Source organism: Manis pentadactyla, chromosome 7 (genome assembly GCF_030020395.1).
Source record: "Manis pentadactyla isolate mManPen7 chromosome 7, mManPen7.hap1, whole genome shotgun sequence".
In the NCBI taxonomy this organism is placed as follows: Eukaryota; Metazoa; Chordata; class Mammalia; order Pholidota; family Manidae; genus Manis; species Manis pentadactyla.
The window spans coordinates 125,784,403-125,800,178 of record NC_080025.1 but is presented as its reverse complement, the minus strand read 5'-3'; the positions used below and the strand labels follow the sequence as shown (position 1 = coordinate 125,800,178).

The 15,776-nt window shown below is 43.1% G+C and overlaps 1 protein-coding gene across 4 annotated transcripts in view; it reads right to left on the bottom strand.

Annotated features, from left to right (window-relative positions):
* Positions 1 to 11,371, bottom strand: part of SND1 (staphylococcal nuclease and tudor domain containing 1) — a 446,546-nt gene extending 435,175 nt beyond the window's left edge. For 2 of the 4 annotated variants that reach the window (XM_057504745.1, XM_057504744.1), the window contains exon 1: positions 11,057 to 11,369. In XM_057504745.1, coding sequence (XP_057360728.1) covers positions 11,057 to 11,134 — 78 coding nt within the window. In that variant the 5' untranslated portion in view covers positions 11,135 to 11,369. Of the gene's footprint in view, positions 1 to 11,056 lie in introns of all 4 variants that reach the window. The other 2 variants (XM_057504746.1, XM_036909107.2) reach the window with 2 other exon arrangements.
* Between the last annotated feature and the right edge of the window lie 4,405 nt (positions 11,372 to 15,776).

Genomic DNA, 15,776 nt, shown 5'->3' with positions numbered 1-15,776 from the left:
ACGTACACCTTAGCACTCAAATGAGGACACTTTGAATGTGAAAAGGGGGTGTTACTGATAATTATGCCATACAACAGGTGTTAACTGCCAACTGCCCTGGCAAAGTGGGTGTAAATCACCCTGTCCTCACAAAGGTGCCAAGGCCAGTTTAAGGGGCTGTTCCTTGCAAAGAAACTAATTTATGCTGGTTGTATACATTCTTCTTCCCTGGGAGACTGCTAGTCTGGGGAGCTGGCAAAGACCTGAAAACCCCCAAACAAATTTGAATTACCTAGTCCCCTCAGGGGCAAAGAAAATAGAAAACATGTATTGAACAGTTTGTTCTATATGTCTTACAAGTAGCCTTCAGCCCCAGGCAAGTTCACTCTTGATTCGGTGAGACCAAAAAATGACAATGGAACATTCTTGGGGTGAAAGGGTTTATACCCAACTTTATTCCCATGGTGGCAAGTCAAGACAGTCTGCATGCAACAAGCAGTTCTCTTCCCCCAGGTCTCTCTGCCCTCAGAGCCATCTCAGTCTCTGTCTAGGCACTGCCAGCACTCCAGCCTCCACTCTCCTGCCACTGTGCAGCCCAGAGTACTCGGCTGAACTCTTCATACAGCGTCAGTAATAATGTATCGCCTGTAAGTGTGCAATGAGCAAGCCGACCAGGCACAGGTGAGAATCCTGGCCATAGGAACTTTCATTTTCTATACAACATATTAACTTCCAGTTTTGATAAGTGGTGAGGGGGTGGGGGCAGTGGTAAGGGTACTGGATAAGGGGATGAAATGCAAGCCAGTTCTAAAATACCAAGGCTCTGCTAGAGGATTGCTGGGAGAATGGGTGCAAGCAGCCAGAGTCAGAACTTTGCCTGTTGTATTTTTGCCTAACTAGCCACCTCTGTGCCACAGAACTGGTATTCATTCACACACACACACACACACACACACACACACTGCAATTTCCTGCACATTACCTAAATTTATGTAATCTTTCCTAACAGTTCAACAGGTCATGCTAAAGCTCAGAAGAATTACACATTTGCCAGCACACATTTCTGCTATGCCAGGAGCTCCCAGACTTTGAAATTTCAGACCAGTTAAGTTTCCCCCATTCTCCCAAAATTAGGTACATGTTATCCACTTTTTGTTTCTGCCAAGGACATTAAGGAAAACAAATGCTATCACATTATTTATACAATGAAGGATATTTTAGGGGAAAAGAATATGTTCTTAAATCTAAACCCTTGAAGCTGAACAACCCGAACCTCACGAAACTTGCCAGGTATCTTTATTCCTCTCATTTGCCTCAGCCAGTTAGTTCCACCTCCATCCCCATCTGCCTTGGGGATACATATGGCAACTGCCGGACTACTAGTACCAGCTAATGGTTACCACATGTTGCATGCACTAGACCCTGTGCTGGGCTGTTTCACATGCACTCTCTCATTTAATCAGCAACAACCCCATGAAGCAAGTACTGTTATTTTGCCCGTTTACAGGCAATGCTGGAAGTTGAAGGGGTAAAATTACTTGCCCAAGGTTATATGGCTAATCATCAGTGAAGCTAATAATCTGAACTCCAGTCACGCCAGAAAGTCAGTACAGTTCTGCCTCAAGTTATGTCTGTTTTCCTACGTGTGGGCTTATGTTAAAAAAAAAAAAAAAAAAAAACTGGTCCAGGTGGTATACGAATCCTATATGTACCAGCATTTAATATCTACAAGTAAGAACCCTCCCCTTTTCAATTCTTTCAGTCCTTCCTATCAAAGGAAGAAGAAAGTTTCAGTCTGATGGCAGGAAACCTTCAGCATGTCTCTACCACTTGTCAAACGTCCTTCAGAGCCCTCTGCAAAACACAGCACCTAGCTAAACTGTAATGTTTTGTTTTCTTTGTGGTTTAAGGTACTTTCTAGTTACAGCAATTAATAATGGTTTTCCATCTTCAATAGCAAAATTTGGTTGTCTTTTAAAATACTATTTCAATTTTAAAAATAGCTGATTGTCCAAAAGATTTTCAAACTAAACAAAAGTGAAGGCAGTGTTCTGATATGCGAAGATCATGGTATGGGTACACACTCTTCAACACCCAGGAACTTTATGTAAACTGTTACTAGTACTGGGATCAGCTCCACTGAAAGGCTGCATCCGTGACTCCCCTGGTGCATTCAGTCTCTCCAAACAATTCTGGAAATGGCAGTTTCCCATGGAGGAGTGGTCACAGTTACCACTACCACCACCTACCACCCCACCTTCTTATCTAAGAAGAAAAACAAAAAAAGAGGAAGAGCTGTGTGCCAGCCTGTAAGAAAATTCAAAGCTCTCAGATGACCCACCTTCTCAGCCTCCTCATGTCACCTGTAGATGGGGAGCTGCTCACTTCTGTAGTCAAGGAGCTCTCTAGAACCCAGAGAAAGTAGATGAGGGTAAAGCTCAAAGGGCCTGCTTGCCTGTAAATACTAAGATATTAGTCTTCAAGCAATTAAAAAGTAGTTATCCTCAGGTGCTGGCCCTCCTACTGAACACAAAGTGGTTTTCAAGGATTATTTCCCCAATACTCTTACTGAGGAAATAAAAGACTGCTAAACATGAAATGAGTACAAAGATGTTAAGCTATACTGTGTCCTAAGTTTTATCTGGGATACCTGTAAGAAATAATCAGGTGAAGTTTAAGTAAAGCCTTCCTAGAACCACTACCAAAAACATTGAAGGTACCAGTGACTGCACTCTCTTACGGAAATGCTAACCCAAGAATACGAAGATGTATAAAAGAATGTTCAGGTAGTGTAGCAGTATTTGTAATTGTGAAAAAGAGGAAAAATGGGTAAGTAAATACACCCAAACTATGGAATACAATTAAAGAATGAGGTGCACCTGTAATTATAACACAGAATCATGTCAATTAAAAAAAGTTGCAGGACATGTATATTATGTCCCCATTTTGGTTTCTTAAAAAAAAAAAGGAAGGGTGCATATACTGCATAAAAAAGTTTGGAAGCACATTTACTTAGAGGAATGAGAATGAGTAGTAGAAAGCTGAGGGGTAGGGAGGGCAGGGGGAGATTACTATATTTAACTTCTATACTGTTTGAAGTCTTATGAGCAAGTATTAAGAAGTATTAAGTCCAAAATTTAAATACCAATTATTATTAAATTACCAATACTAGGTGGCATTCACCTGAGGATTTTTAAGGACTTCAGGGATGAACCAGAAAACTGCTGGTTCAAAATGAGGAAAGGCCACCAAGGGAACTGCAACTATGACCCTTAATCATAAGAATTTAAAAGACTTGAGAATTATAAGAAAGTTTATTTCCATATTGGACAAGCTAGTGGAATAAAAAGTAAAGAATAAGACCACCAAAGAGATCATTCCGGGTTTTACTGTTGTTACAAATGGGACTTGTTTATAAACAAGAAACAGGATGGAGACTCTGCTCACCTCTTGAGCACACCCACTCCTGCCCTGAGTGAGTATTTTGCTCTGTTAAACTACCCTTTACTTGTATAAAAAAAAAAAGAAAAGGAAAGAAAAAGGATGGATATAAACCAAAAGGTCCAAGTGTGTGGCTCCTAAGGATTACAGGAGGAGACAGTGAGAAGCATAGAATCTTTATGTTTATAGATGATACTAAAGACCTCCACAGAAATGTGCCCAAGTTATTAGCACGAAATTACAGAAGATCTTGGGAATCTATGCAAATAGAAAGAAAAGTGGCAGATGAGTGTTCAAATGAGCATATGGCTTAAATCAGGCATATAAAACACTTCTCAGCTGTCAGTTATGACCCAGGAATAGGATCTGAGTCACTGTAAATGGACCCCTGAGAACATCAACCCAGTATTGAGCTACAGATTAAAAGCAATTGAAGGGCCCTGGGAACCATCAAGACAAGTGCTAAAAGGAAAGAGCAATTATTATCCTCCCTTCATATAAAATTCTGGTGTACCTGCCCCAACAAACATTTACTCCTTTCGTCATTTGTGTCCTGCTCCTTCAACTACATACAGTACAGAACACAGTACAAAGGCCCATCTGCATATGCTTTTGAACAGATCAGTAGGTCTCAAATGTCAGTCTCCGGACCAACCCCAAATGGACTCAGAATCATCTAGGAGAGGCTTTTTAAAAAATACAGACCCCCAGGCCACACTCACAAAAACTCTGAAAAGTGGTCCTGATACAGTGACCTGCTTAGGAAATCAACAGGCTCCCTCCCTCTCTCCATTTACTCCCAGAAAGAATTAACAAAGCTTACAACAAAACATAAAAGAACTATGTGGGGATCTACCAATAATAGGTTAAGATGATGCCAATATTGAGCATTAAATCCAAGTGGAAAAGATTTGCAAAGGACAATTAGAATGATCTAAATGAAGATGCTCTGGCCTCAAGACGCTCAGAAACCTGTGAAGCCCCACACTTCACCCAGACTCCCCCAGTCAAAACCAGAGACAGACTCAACTCTCCAGTGAGCTACAGGTTCCCAGAGTGCCCCACTCAAGACCTGCTGTGCCCCAGGAGAATGTCAAGGTCTTCTGAAGTACAGGTGAGACTGTATAAATAAAACCTACCACTACCATGTTCCTCTGGGTCCCAATCAACCACTCCGACTAGCCTGTCCTATCATTACTACTAAAACCAGGAACCTCCGTGGCTCACTTCCAGCCACCCTCCACCCACTCCACTCTCCTGATCACTTATCTAATTTAAATTCTAACTCTCTGGTCTTCCACCCTAGGAAACCATATTTCAACTAATCCACTTTCTTTAAAAAAAAAAAAAAGGAGAGGGGAGGAAAGCAGAGGGGAAGGGGAAATGGAAAAGTAAAGGAAGAAAATCAAGCAATGGGAACAGAAGACATGTTTCATGCAGGATATGCAGCAATTCAAAATGAAGCCTACCATAAGGCAGATTTCTCAGCTTTGACGCATGTCTAAAGGACATGTAATACAGGGTTTCTTATACAATTGCAGCCTTTGGGGACAGTAAGGAGCTTAGAGATGATGAGTTTAATCACTTCATTTAAGAGAAAAGGAAGGAGTATGGGAGGTGGAATATCTTACCTCGTATCACCCGGATGAAGAATAGCAGCATCTGGGCTAGCACTTGTATCCCCTGAATTCTAGGCCAATGATCTCTCTTCTCTGCCAGGCTGCTTCCCAGGGACAATGTTAATAAACCTGATTAACTTTAAGCACAGATTCCCCAAATCTCAAGTCTTATTACACATGACCATCCCAAGCAGTTTACTTCCCCCGTAAAGAGAATGCAAAGCACTCAAAATGTGTTGAGGCATAAAGCGAGAGGGGAGACAGTACCCTAAATCACTCAATCATAGCATATAAAGGAAAAAATGTACCAAGCCCAGTTTTTATCACAGATGAAACACCTCAAAAATGACATCTGAAAATAAATTTTCATCAGGTTTATTCTAATTTTGAAAAAGTGCCAACTGAAACCACTGTCCCTTTTTTCCCAAACATTAGCACTGAGAAAACCTAACACTAACTTATCATATTGAGTCTCACTGAAATTAAGTGAAATCCCACAATGTTCCATCTGTATCAAATGTTCACAACCTGTGATTCTGTGTCCATTTTTGCTGTAAATACAAAAAGCATATGTCAGTCTCCGAAGAGAGTAACACCAGAAACCGGATGTGTACCCGTCTCTCAACAAGCAATAAAAAGAAAAGCTATATCAGCCCAGGAAGTTGAATTTCATTCCTCGTCCCTGATAAGGCAAAGGATTCCTACAATATTTAGCTATGCTACTCATTGGAAAAATGAAGTAAAATATAAATCCAAAGACCAGATCCCAAAGGACAGCTACTGCACCCCCTGCTAGAAGCACACGGGTCAGCTGGATCGCTAGCCCATGCTGACAGGTGATTGCACAACAGGCCTTAGAACCTCCTTACCTAGATTTTAAAGCATGGCCAGTTACCTCTTCTGAACTTACAAGGGCAACTAAAATCTTCACTTATCCCCCAAATTTCACTAAGTAAACTGGGGCATAGATTCCACCAAAGAGTTTGCCCACATATTACCAGCGCTGATCACTACTATCTGGCCTCAGGTGTCCTGTTAATGAAATACACTGCACATGAGCTAGTTTGTGACCAGCAGTTTGAGCTCTGAAGCATGCTACTTTGCTTTTCACCATCAATGCTGGCTAAAGCTTGCTAGGTTAAAAGTGTTGCCAGAGGCCAAAGCAGCAGTAAATGCCATGTAGTAATAAAATGCTGACAGAAACATGAAACCTGAAAAAGTTCTAGATGGTTTTTAACTCTCATTGAGCCTGCTCTTGTCATTTATCTTTTCATCCAGGTCCCTCCTTTGAAAGGTGGGGAATACACAGGACTGGCTGATAAGAAGTCAAAAACCTTAGTTTTGGCCCTGTGAGAAACATGAAAAAGAGCAATTATTTTTTGACCAGTCTCCCATGGTTTACATTTATTCAGCAGACTTAATGCCAGCTATTGATCTCACCAAGGTACCAGAACAATGACATCCACTGCTTTCTGTCTTTTATCACCCTAAAACACATAATAGCACAGGTTAAACCCACAGCGTTTTGGTGGAACACTTAACTTGAAGAAATTAAAGAGCTACTATAAAAACACTGAAGAAAATCATCAATGGAGACCCTAGCGCACCTTTGCACTTGCTGTTCCCTCTGCTTAGAACACACTTCCCTGATGGCTGGTTCTTGGATGTTCATCAGATCTCAGCACCAATACTGAGAAGCCTTTCCTAACACCCTATTCTAAAGCAGCCACCCTGCCCTCCTCCCAACCACTCAGTCCCACCCCCCTACCTGAAATACTTATTTCTTCTTTCCTTGTTTATTGTCTGTCTCTCCCTAAACCCTAAGCACAGCAATCTGAACTTTACCACCAATATCTAGAAGTCTGACACATATGATCCATACAATGTTAGAAAAAAAGGAAATACGACTGCTCATTATTCTGTATCACTATTTACTACAATGGCAGCAACCAGTTAGAGCTAGATGGATGCTTCCTTGTCATGTAGGGAAAAAAAATAACAGAAAGCCTTTAAGATATAGTAAAAACTTAGCGCTCCTTTACTTACAATCTTGACTGAAAGGTACCATGCTTACCTGCTGGGAAGCAGGAAATTTTAAGACTATAGGGAAAAACTTTCCACCATATTCTACCTATTTCTTTGCACATGGCCCTACTGAACTATTGCTCAGCTACCTTGTCCATTTGAGTAGAATAAAGAGCATTTCATGTAGCTTAGGAAAGGTGATTTTTCTTTCACCACCTGCATGAGTTAAGCACTGTAGGAAGCAGATCAACAGATCTCTGTCCTCACTATATAATGGAAAGGCACATACTTCTTAGTGCAGAAACCTAAGAAACACTTAGTTATAATGACCTAAATTATAGGTAGCTTTTCCTTAAAGCTGTGCACTGTAGAACTTTCCACTAAGCTACTCACCAGGAAGTCAATATCCCACTTTACAACATCCTGGCAGCACAATTTTTGTGGAAGGAGGACATTTGGACCACCTCCTCCTTTAGGTACCCCTGTACCTTCGGCACCTTGTGACAATCATGGTTCTTAGCACAAAACCACAGGCTGGGAGAGGAACTCCTTTCCTATTTAGACAATTAAATAGGGTGGAGAGAAATGGAAACCAAGATTTGCACTGTCCTCTCTTTGGCCTTCCACACTGAAAACAGGGTAAGATATGCTGCATCCCCGGCTATTTCTGATGAGCACAAAAAAACTGTGGTGGATTTATTCTATGGCAAAAGCAGCCCTGTGCTCCTGCTTGAAAAGACATGCAAACATACTGAGTTAGATGGGAAAGCTAGAGTGGAAAAAAAAATAAAGGTCTATCCCCAAACCAGAAGGTAACTAACTGTCAGCAAAACCAGAGAAAGCCATCTCTAAGTAGCTGCTGAGTGGGGTGACCAAATTTTATACTAAGTGCCCCAAGACTTCTTCCCCCAACCTTATCTATTTAACAAGTGCTGACAATGTTTTGTTGCAGCTAAAGAAAGTCTAGCAAATTCTTCAAAGAAACTCAAGAGTTAGAATCCTTCAGTGTTTTAAGAAAATATCTTATTTGACAGACATTTATTTTGCCAGGTTATATTTTGTCTGCCTACTCATTTACCAGTCTCATCACAACTCAGAAAATATAAATCCACCTTCAGTTTTTCCATCATCCTTACTGCCTTTTAGTAATGGAACAGCTCCAAAACACGTAAGTCAACTAACTGCCCACTTCCTCCTTAAACACATTCCAGAAACCAACTCTGTTTCTGTCCCTTTGCTCCCACTCTCAATAGCAGACACAGCCTCTTTCATTGTTATTTTTAAAAACTGGTCAGATGAAAAGATTTTTTTACAAATTGATTTCCATGGTCTTTCTTCTTCAACCTTAAATGAAAAGTGTAACTCAGGACTTACTAGGATTGCAAGGAAGTGACCAGAAGAAACTTGCACCTGCCATGGCCCTGTAATGCATTCTTTTGTGAGAAAAGAGGAAGGACGTCTCTTCACTGCAGCATCCTCAACCCTAGACCATTTCAGACCTTCAGCTCAGCCTGAGCCCTGACCAGTCTTGGAGAGCTCACCCTGAAAAGCACACCTCTGCTTAGTCTGTGTCCCAGCTCCTGCCCCTCCCCGAAAAGGCAGAAAAGCCATAGCTACTGTTCTCCTAGTCGTCAAATTTATTTCCTTCCCCCTCCCCCAGTCTTCCTTCATAGTGTTCTTACCAGTTCCTAGCACTACCAGAAATGATTGCTCTCCAGGAAAATAAAACTTTGCTTAGCAGAAGGGCTTCACATAGAACAATCTGCCAGTCATCAATCGTCATTCCAGACAAGGCTTCTATCCCTAGGCACAAATCTGCCTGTCATTCTGCAATTCACCTGGCTTCCCTTCCCTAATCCCTGCCACAACTCACTCGTCTGTCTCTGTCTAGTTTGGTCACAGAAGAAAGCCATACAACTACTCAATGACTGAGTTGTAAAAGCTTTCTCCCTGACTTCAGTGTGCCTTCCACACCACTCCTATGCAGTCACTTACCTAGCAGTTCCTGGACCAGAAAGAGTAACAGCTAATCTTTCCTCAATTTAACTGCAGTCAACTACATTTTCCTGCAATTTTGGGCTAGGCATCACTGGCCCCACCCTCCATGCTCTAAAGACATGCCCTGGAGTCAGAGGCACCAGAGCATGAAGAGCATGTGCTCTGGCAGACAAGCTTGGGTTCAAGTCCCAGCTCTGCCTCTTATTACCAATAAATAGAGCCTATCCTTGGATAAAATATTTATTATTTCTAAACCTCAGATTACACCTCTGCAAAATGTAATCAATAACCCTATCTACTTCTTAGGTATTATAAATGAGGCAATATAAGGAGAATACTCAGCACAACACATGACCCTTAATAAACTAGTAATTGTTGATGTTCTGTATTCATGGGGGTTATCTATGGGCAGGCATGGTCACCTCACAGAATCCAGACACCTTGGAAGCTTCCAGCATTGGCAGAAGCAAAAATTTGCTTAGCCTCATTCCCTTCCCACCCCACAAATGAGAGAAGCCTCTAAGAAAAGCCCAAGCCTTAGCAAAAGAAAAAACTCAGACCCACTCAGTGCTGACAATTACACCACCAGACCACCAAGGGATGTTTTGTTCCTATGGCAAAGGGAAAGATCAATGCAAATGAAAAAGCTAATCAGAGAGGAGCTACTTCAGGGTAATCCTTTCATGGGTCAGGTCAATATTTCAAAGAGAGGGGAAAATATATGGATATTGGAAATTCCCTTATCTTTTAGTTTCTGAAAAATCCTGACTCCCCATTATGAATAATGGGGCAAAGCAATACTAAAAACCCGAAGAATCTCAGCTGGTAGCAGAATATTACCTAAGAAATGAATACTTGAGAAATAGGGTGGAAAAAAATCTTGATTTACACAAACAAGCTGAAGAATATTTTAATACTGTGAAATAATCATGAGCCAAGAAAATAGAATGTTTTCTAAACTTTCTAAAACTGCAAAAAACTGTGGAGCTTTGGGAGAAAGCACCATACAGGATGTTTGCTGTTCCAGATGGAAAACGTCAGAATTGCAGTCTGAAATAAAATCCAGAGGTCTGCTGTCATCATAACCAGAAAATCTGTAACAACCAAGAAATGTCAGGTTTCAAGATCTGAGAGGGTAGGGGAGAGGACAATGGAGCAGACAAGTGATAAAGAGAATTTATATTACAAAATTAACGTGGAGGTGGAAGTAAATTTTTTAAATGAATCTTGCAGTGTTTTAACTTCAAAATTCAAGAACGTAGGGAGTAGGGGGATAAAAAATCAGGCAGTATCTATAGCGGAAGAATCAGAACACTTGGTCTCTGTTCCTGGCTCCAACCAAACCACCATGTGACCTTAGGCAAGTCGCTTACCCTCTTCAAATCAGTCTCCTAACCCGTAAGGGAACAGTAATCATCGCTAAGATTCCTACCAGCCTAACATTTTAAAGACCAAAAGGAGGCGGAGCACCTATATCAGAACTCTCAGGACTACAGACTTAACAGAAGAGGTGGAGGGGGAAAAAAACGTTAAATGAGGGCCAGAGAGTAAGAAAACTTGCAGTAGGTAGCTGAGCGTCGGTGGAAATAGAAAAGCTTCAAGATGGCCAGGTACTCCAGAGTTCCAGGGAAGGCGGACGTCAGGATCTCGAAAAACTGCACTGCTCACTGATGTCAAAAAGGATAGAAGGACGGGGGGGACGGGAGGGCCGATATTAACAAAATTCCCTCCGTTAATCAATTAGTAATCGATCTGTCTGGTTAACAGCCAGGAGAGTGCTATCACCACAGAAATCACTGTGACCCCTGATGCCAGGGTGTCCGGGAGGCAAAGTACCAAGGGGAGTCCGTGTTGGGCTCTTTCTAGGGAAGGGGATTCAAGTCAGGAAGGGGGTCCGGGAGACCATTCAGCCTGGCGGAAGGGAAAAAGGAGCCAGCACTAGATCCCCGCCCGCAGGCGGGTGATGGGGTCGGTGTCCGGGGCCCCGCTCTCACCATCTTGACGATGCCCCGCTGCACGGTGGGGACCATTGGTCCCCCGGAGGAGCCGCCGCTCTGCGCGGAAGAGGCCATGTGTGGAGATGGGAAGGCAGCCAGTAAGGAGACAGTCCGGCGTGGAGGTGTCAATGTGGCTGTCGGTGTTGATCACAGGCCGCCGCTATTAGGAGCAAGCGAGCGACGGGTTGTGCGCGACGGACTGTACGGACACCGCCGACTCTTACAGGAGCAGCAGTAGCACTGGGAGCGAAAAAGACGCGATCTCCGCCGCCACACGTTCTACTCTCCGCGCAAGCGTGCCAGAGCGCCACCGCCCTCTGGCCAATTGGCACCCAGAGCCCGCCGTACCTTAAGCCAATAGGCACCGTGCTGGGGGAGCCCCGCCTCTTGGTCCCAAAACGGTGGCTAGTTCCAGGAAGCGCTGAAAGAGCTGATTTGCGGTGACTGACTGAGTATGAGGCGGGACTTCCGGGGCAGCCTTGGTGGTAGTGTCGGGAGGTGTAGTGGGAAGGAAAGGACACGTCAGCATCTGGCCGCGGGGCGCGGGGGGCCATGGGAGCCCCGAAAGCGGGGCCAGCCTCGCCCTCCAGCCTGGTCCCGCCCATTGCGCCCCGCCCCGCGGGCTGCTCAAGAGCCCACGTGAGCGCCGACGGTCGGGGAGCTTGTACCGGGTTAGGGGAGTGCGGACTGGGAACCTGCAGTCAGCGAGACTGAGTCCTGGAGGGATATGGGAGAGACAAGGGAGCATGGGCTTAGACAGAGTAGGGTGAGGGCCTCCGGAAAAAACAAGGCAAGATAATCCATTGTGGGATTTGCTTTGGCCTGCTGGGGTGCCTGCTTGTTTTTCTGACTTTACCCAGGTGCTGCTTTTCCTCTTCCTAAACAAATGATTTGCAACCTGGCAATGTAGCAAGGAAGCCCAAAACAACGTAGCAAAAACAGGAAGGATTCCATTTTGAAAATAAGATTGCATTTTGTTTTATTCTTTTCCCACCACTTTCTAAGTGACAGTATGATCAGTGGTGCATTATGTTAAAAAACATGATAGTCTATAAACATAGTGAAATTAACGTGTATTTTTATTCAAGTGAAAATACATTTGTTTAAGTGTAAGTTTCACTGATTAAGAAATTACAATTTTCATTTTTACTTTGTTATGTTCAATATTATTTCTAAGTTTTTTTTTTAATTTTGGTATCATTAATACATAAGCACATGAGCAACATTGTGCTTACTAGATTCTCCCCATTATCCAGTCCCCACCACATACCCCACTACAGTCACTGTCCATCAGCATAGTAAGATGCTAAAGAGTCCCTACTTGCCTTCTCAGTGTTGTGCCCCGTGCCCTCCCCCTATGTTATGTGTGCTAATTGTAATGCCCCTTATTCCCCTTATCCCTCTCCAGTCCCTTTCCCTTTGATAACTGTTAGTTCATTCGTGGGTTCTATGATTATGCTGCTTTTTCGTTCCTTCAGTTTTTCCTTTGTTCTTATACTCCACAGATGAGTGAAATCATTTGGTACTTGTCTTTCTCCACCTGGCTTATTTCACTGAGTATAATACCCTCTAGCTCCATCCATGTTGTTGCAAATGGTAGGATTTGTTTTCTTTTTATGGCTGAATAATATTCCACTGTGTATATGTACCACATCTTCTTTATCCATTCATCTACTGATGGACACTGAGGTTCCTTTCGTATCTTGGCTATTGTAAATAGTGCTGCAATAAACATAGGGGTACATATGTCTTTTTCAAACTGGACTCCTGCATTCTTAGGGTAAATTCCTAGGAGTGGAATTCCCGGGTCAAATGGTATTTCTATTTTGAGTTTTTTGAGGAACCTCCATACTGCTTTCCACAATGGTTGAACTAATTTACATTCCCACCAGCAGTGTAGGAGGGTTCCCCTTTCTCTGCATCCTCGCCAGCATTTGTTGTTACTAGTTTTTTCTATGTTGGCCATTCTAACTGGTGTGACATGCTATCTCATTGTGGTTGTAATTTACATTTCCCTGATAATTACAGATGTGGAGCATCTTTTCATGTGTCTGTTGGCCATCTGAATTTCTTCTTTGGAGAAGTGTCTCTTCATATCCTCCACCCATTTTTTAATAGGGTTCTTTGAGGCATGTGAGTTCTTTATATATTTTGGATGTTAACCCCTTGTCAGATATGTCATTTACAAATATATTCTCCCATATTGTAGGATACCTTTTTGTTCTGCTGATGGTGTCCTTTGCTGTACAGAAGCTTTTCAGCGTGATGTAGTCCCATATGTTTATTTTTGCTTTTGTTTCCCTTGCCCAAAGAGATGCATTCAGGAAAAAGTTGCTCATGTTTATATTCAGGAGATTTTTGCCTATGTTGTCTTCTAAGAGTTTTATGGTTTCATGACTTACATTCAGATAAGATTGTATTTAAAACCCAATTAGTTAAAAAGTATGTTTCTTAACCTCAGGAGCAAAGCAGGCAGTCTTAAGAAATGTGCTCCTAGGCCAGGAAGCTGCTATCCTGGGAGGAAATCAGAGCAGTAAATTTCTTATAAATAACCAGGAAGACTAATAAGAAATTTAATGTCTCTTCAAAGATAAACATTTTAGGACCACTTAACAGGTGTACATCCCTAGCCCTTTGTCTCTCAACCGCCTATAAAACCCCTAGACAACACACCCCACCGGGGCTCTCCTGTCTCCTCCTGGCCTGAGCCAGGAGCTCTGTCCTCTTGCTTGCTCTCCTACCTTGAGTGTTTGGGAAGTTCATTCTTCAACTCCGTGAACAAGAACCCTGGCATCATGGGTACTGGGTGCTCACCAACTTCTGGCATATTACTTCACCTAAAAGTAAAGGGAGAACTTGGAAAATTCTGGACATGGTGAAACCTCCTTCCGATGTTGCCTTGACAGGGAATGCAGCCGGCCGCATTCCCTCTGTGTAGTCGGGAGTGTATCTCATCTGTGTGGCCGGTGTCTAGCACTGGTAAGGTGCTGTATTCATGTTTGGTGGAAGAAACAAATCACTTTTAGGGGCTATGTGTCCTGTGTGGTGGGGAGAATGGCCCTTGGTTTTGGGCTCTTATCAGCTGTGCCAATGAAATTGGGGATCAGCCTTACTACACGCTCTCCCAGTCAGCAGTCCTCTGACTTACTGAAGAACTGCATGGCCTCCGACCGCCAGATCCCATCCCTTCACTTAGCCTAGTCTCTTAAATAGAGATTGTGGGAGGGAGGCGCAGAGTAAGGGCATACAAATATTTAGGTAAATGTTTACAAACAATATTCATCAGTGCCCACTGTGTGGAGCAGAGGACTTTTTATGCCATTTAACCTTAATCTTAAAATTTAGCACTACACTAAGGGCACCGCTTCCTCTGTAGCTCTTTTAAGAGGTTGTTTGTTCTCCCACACTTCACATTTTCTTCTGAGATTAGCTTTGGAAGGGTCACCGGTCCCAAGGTGAAGTTTTGGGTTCGGCATCTTCCTAGATGCCTAGTGCTCCTTCCATACCATTAATTTGCCACTGTCTTCAAAAAAACGAGTCTGGGCAGAGGCTCATCCCATCTGATTATACTAATCTCCATCGCACTGAAGTGGTTGTCCTGTCTGCCCCAACTGCCACCTTGTCAATCACTGAAACTGACACTTGGTGCACACTATTCTCTCCCCAGTGATCCCCAGGGACTTCAACATTTATGAGCCTGACATATCTGATAGCCTGGTCTCTCAGCATCTTGGTCCATTCTTCAGTGAACTTGACCTTTTTACATCAGCTTAGCCACCCTCTTCAAGACAGATGATGCATCAGAGCTGCTCCATGGTTGAACTTGTCAACTCAAAACACCCCATTCTCTAATTATAGCTGCTGACCTTTCTCCCTTCTCACTCAGTTATGTCTCTTAGACCTTGTATCAGTTATCTATTGCTGTATAACAATTTACCTCGAAACTTTGCCCCAAGGTCTCTCACGAGGCTGTAATCAAGGTGTCAAGGAGCTGTGGTCTCATCTAAAGGTCCCTGTCTGAGAGGGAGGACCTGCTCCCAAGCTCATTCACGTAGTTGTTGGCAGATTTCAGTTCTAGAGTGTTGGACTAGGACGTTGGTTCCTTGCTGGCTCAGTTCCTTACTACGTGGGTCTCTCTATAGGGCAGCTCACAGCACTGGTAGATGGTTTCCATCAGAGCAAGCAAATGAGAGAGCAAGAGCAAGCCACAGCCTTTAGGGAACCTAATCTCAGAAGTAACATCCCATCACTTTTGCCATTTTCTATTCATTAGGAGAGTCACTGGGTCCAGCCCACACCAGAGGGGAGAGGGTATACAAGGGCATGAATACCAAGAGGCAGCATCACTGGGGGTCATCATAGAGGCTGCCTATCAGACACTGTTCATTAAGTAGAATTCAAAGTCCCTGAACCTCTACTCTTTTCATCATCTCCCTTCTGCTTTCTCCTGGATCCTTGGTTTGGTTAGACTCTGTTATTTTTGCCCCTTTCCAACCAGTATCCTTATCTCTAATCCTTGTTGTCTTCCACCAGACTCACGTGTCAAAATTCCAACTCAAAATTTCTCTGCCTTCTCCAAACCTACCACTTAGCTAGAGAAAACACTCAAATGTACAGGTTGGTGACACAGTAATCACAGGGCCTCACACATTATGTTTCTTCAGTTACTTTGGTCTCCAACTCCACTGGGTCTGGTTGTGGTGGTGGTTGTTTAATT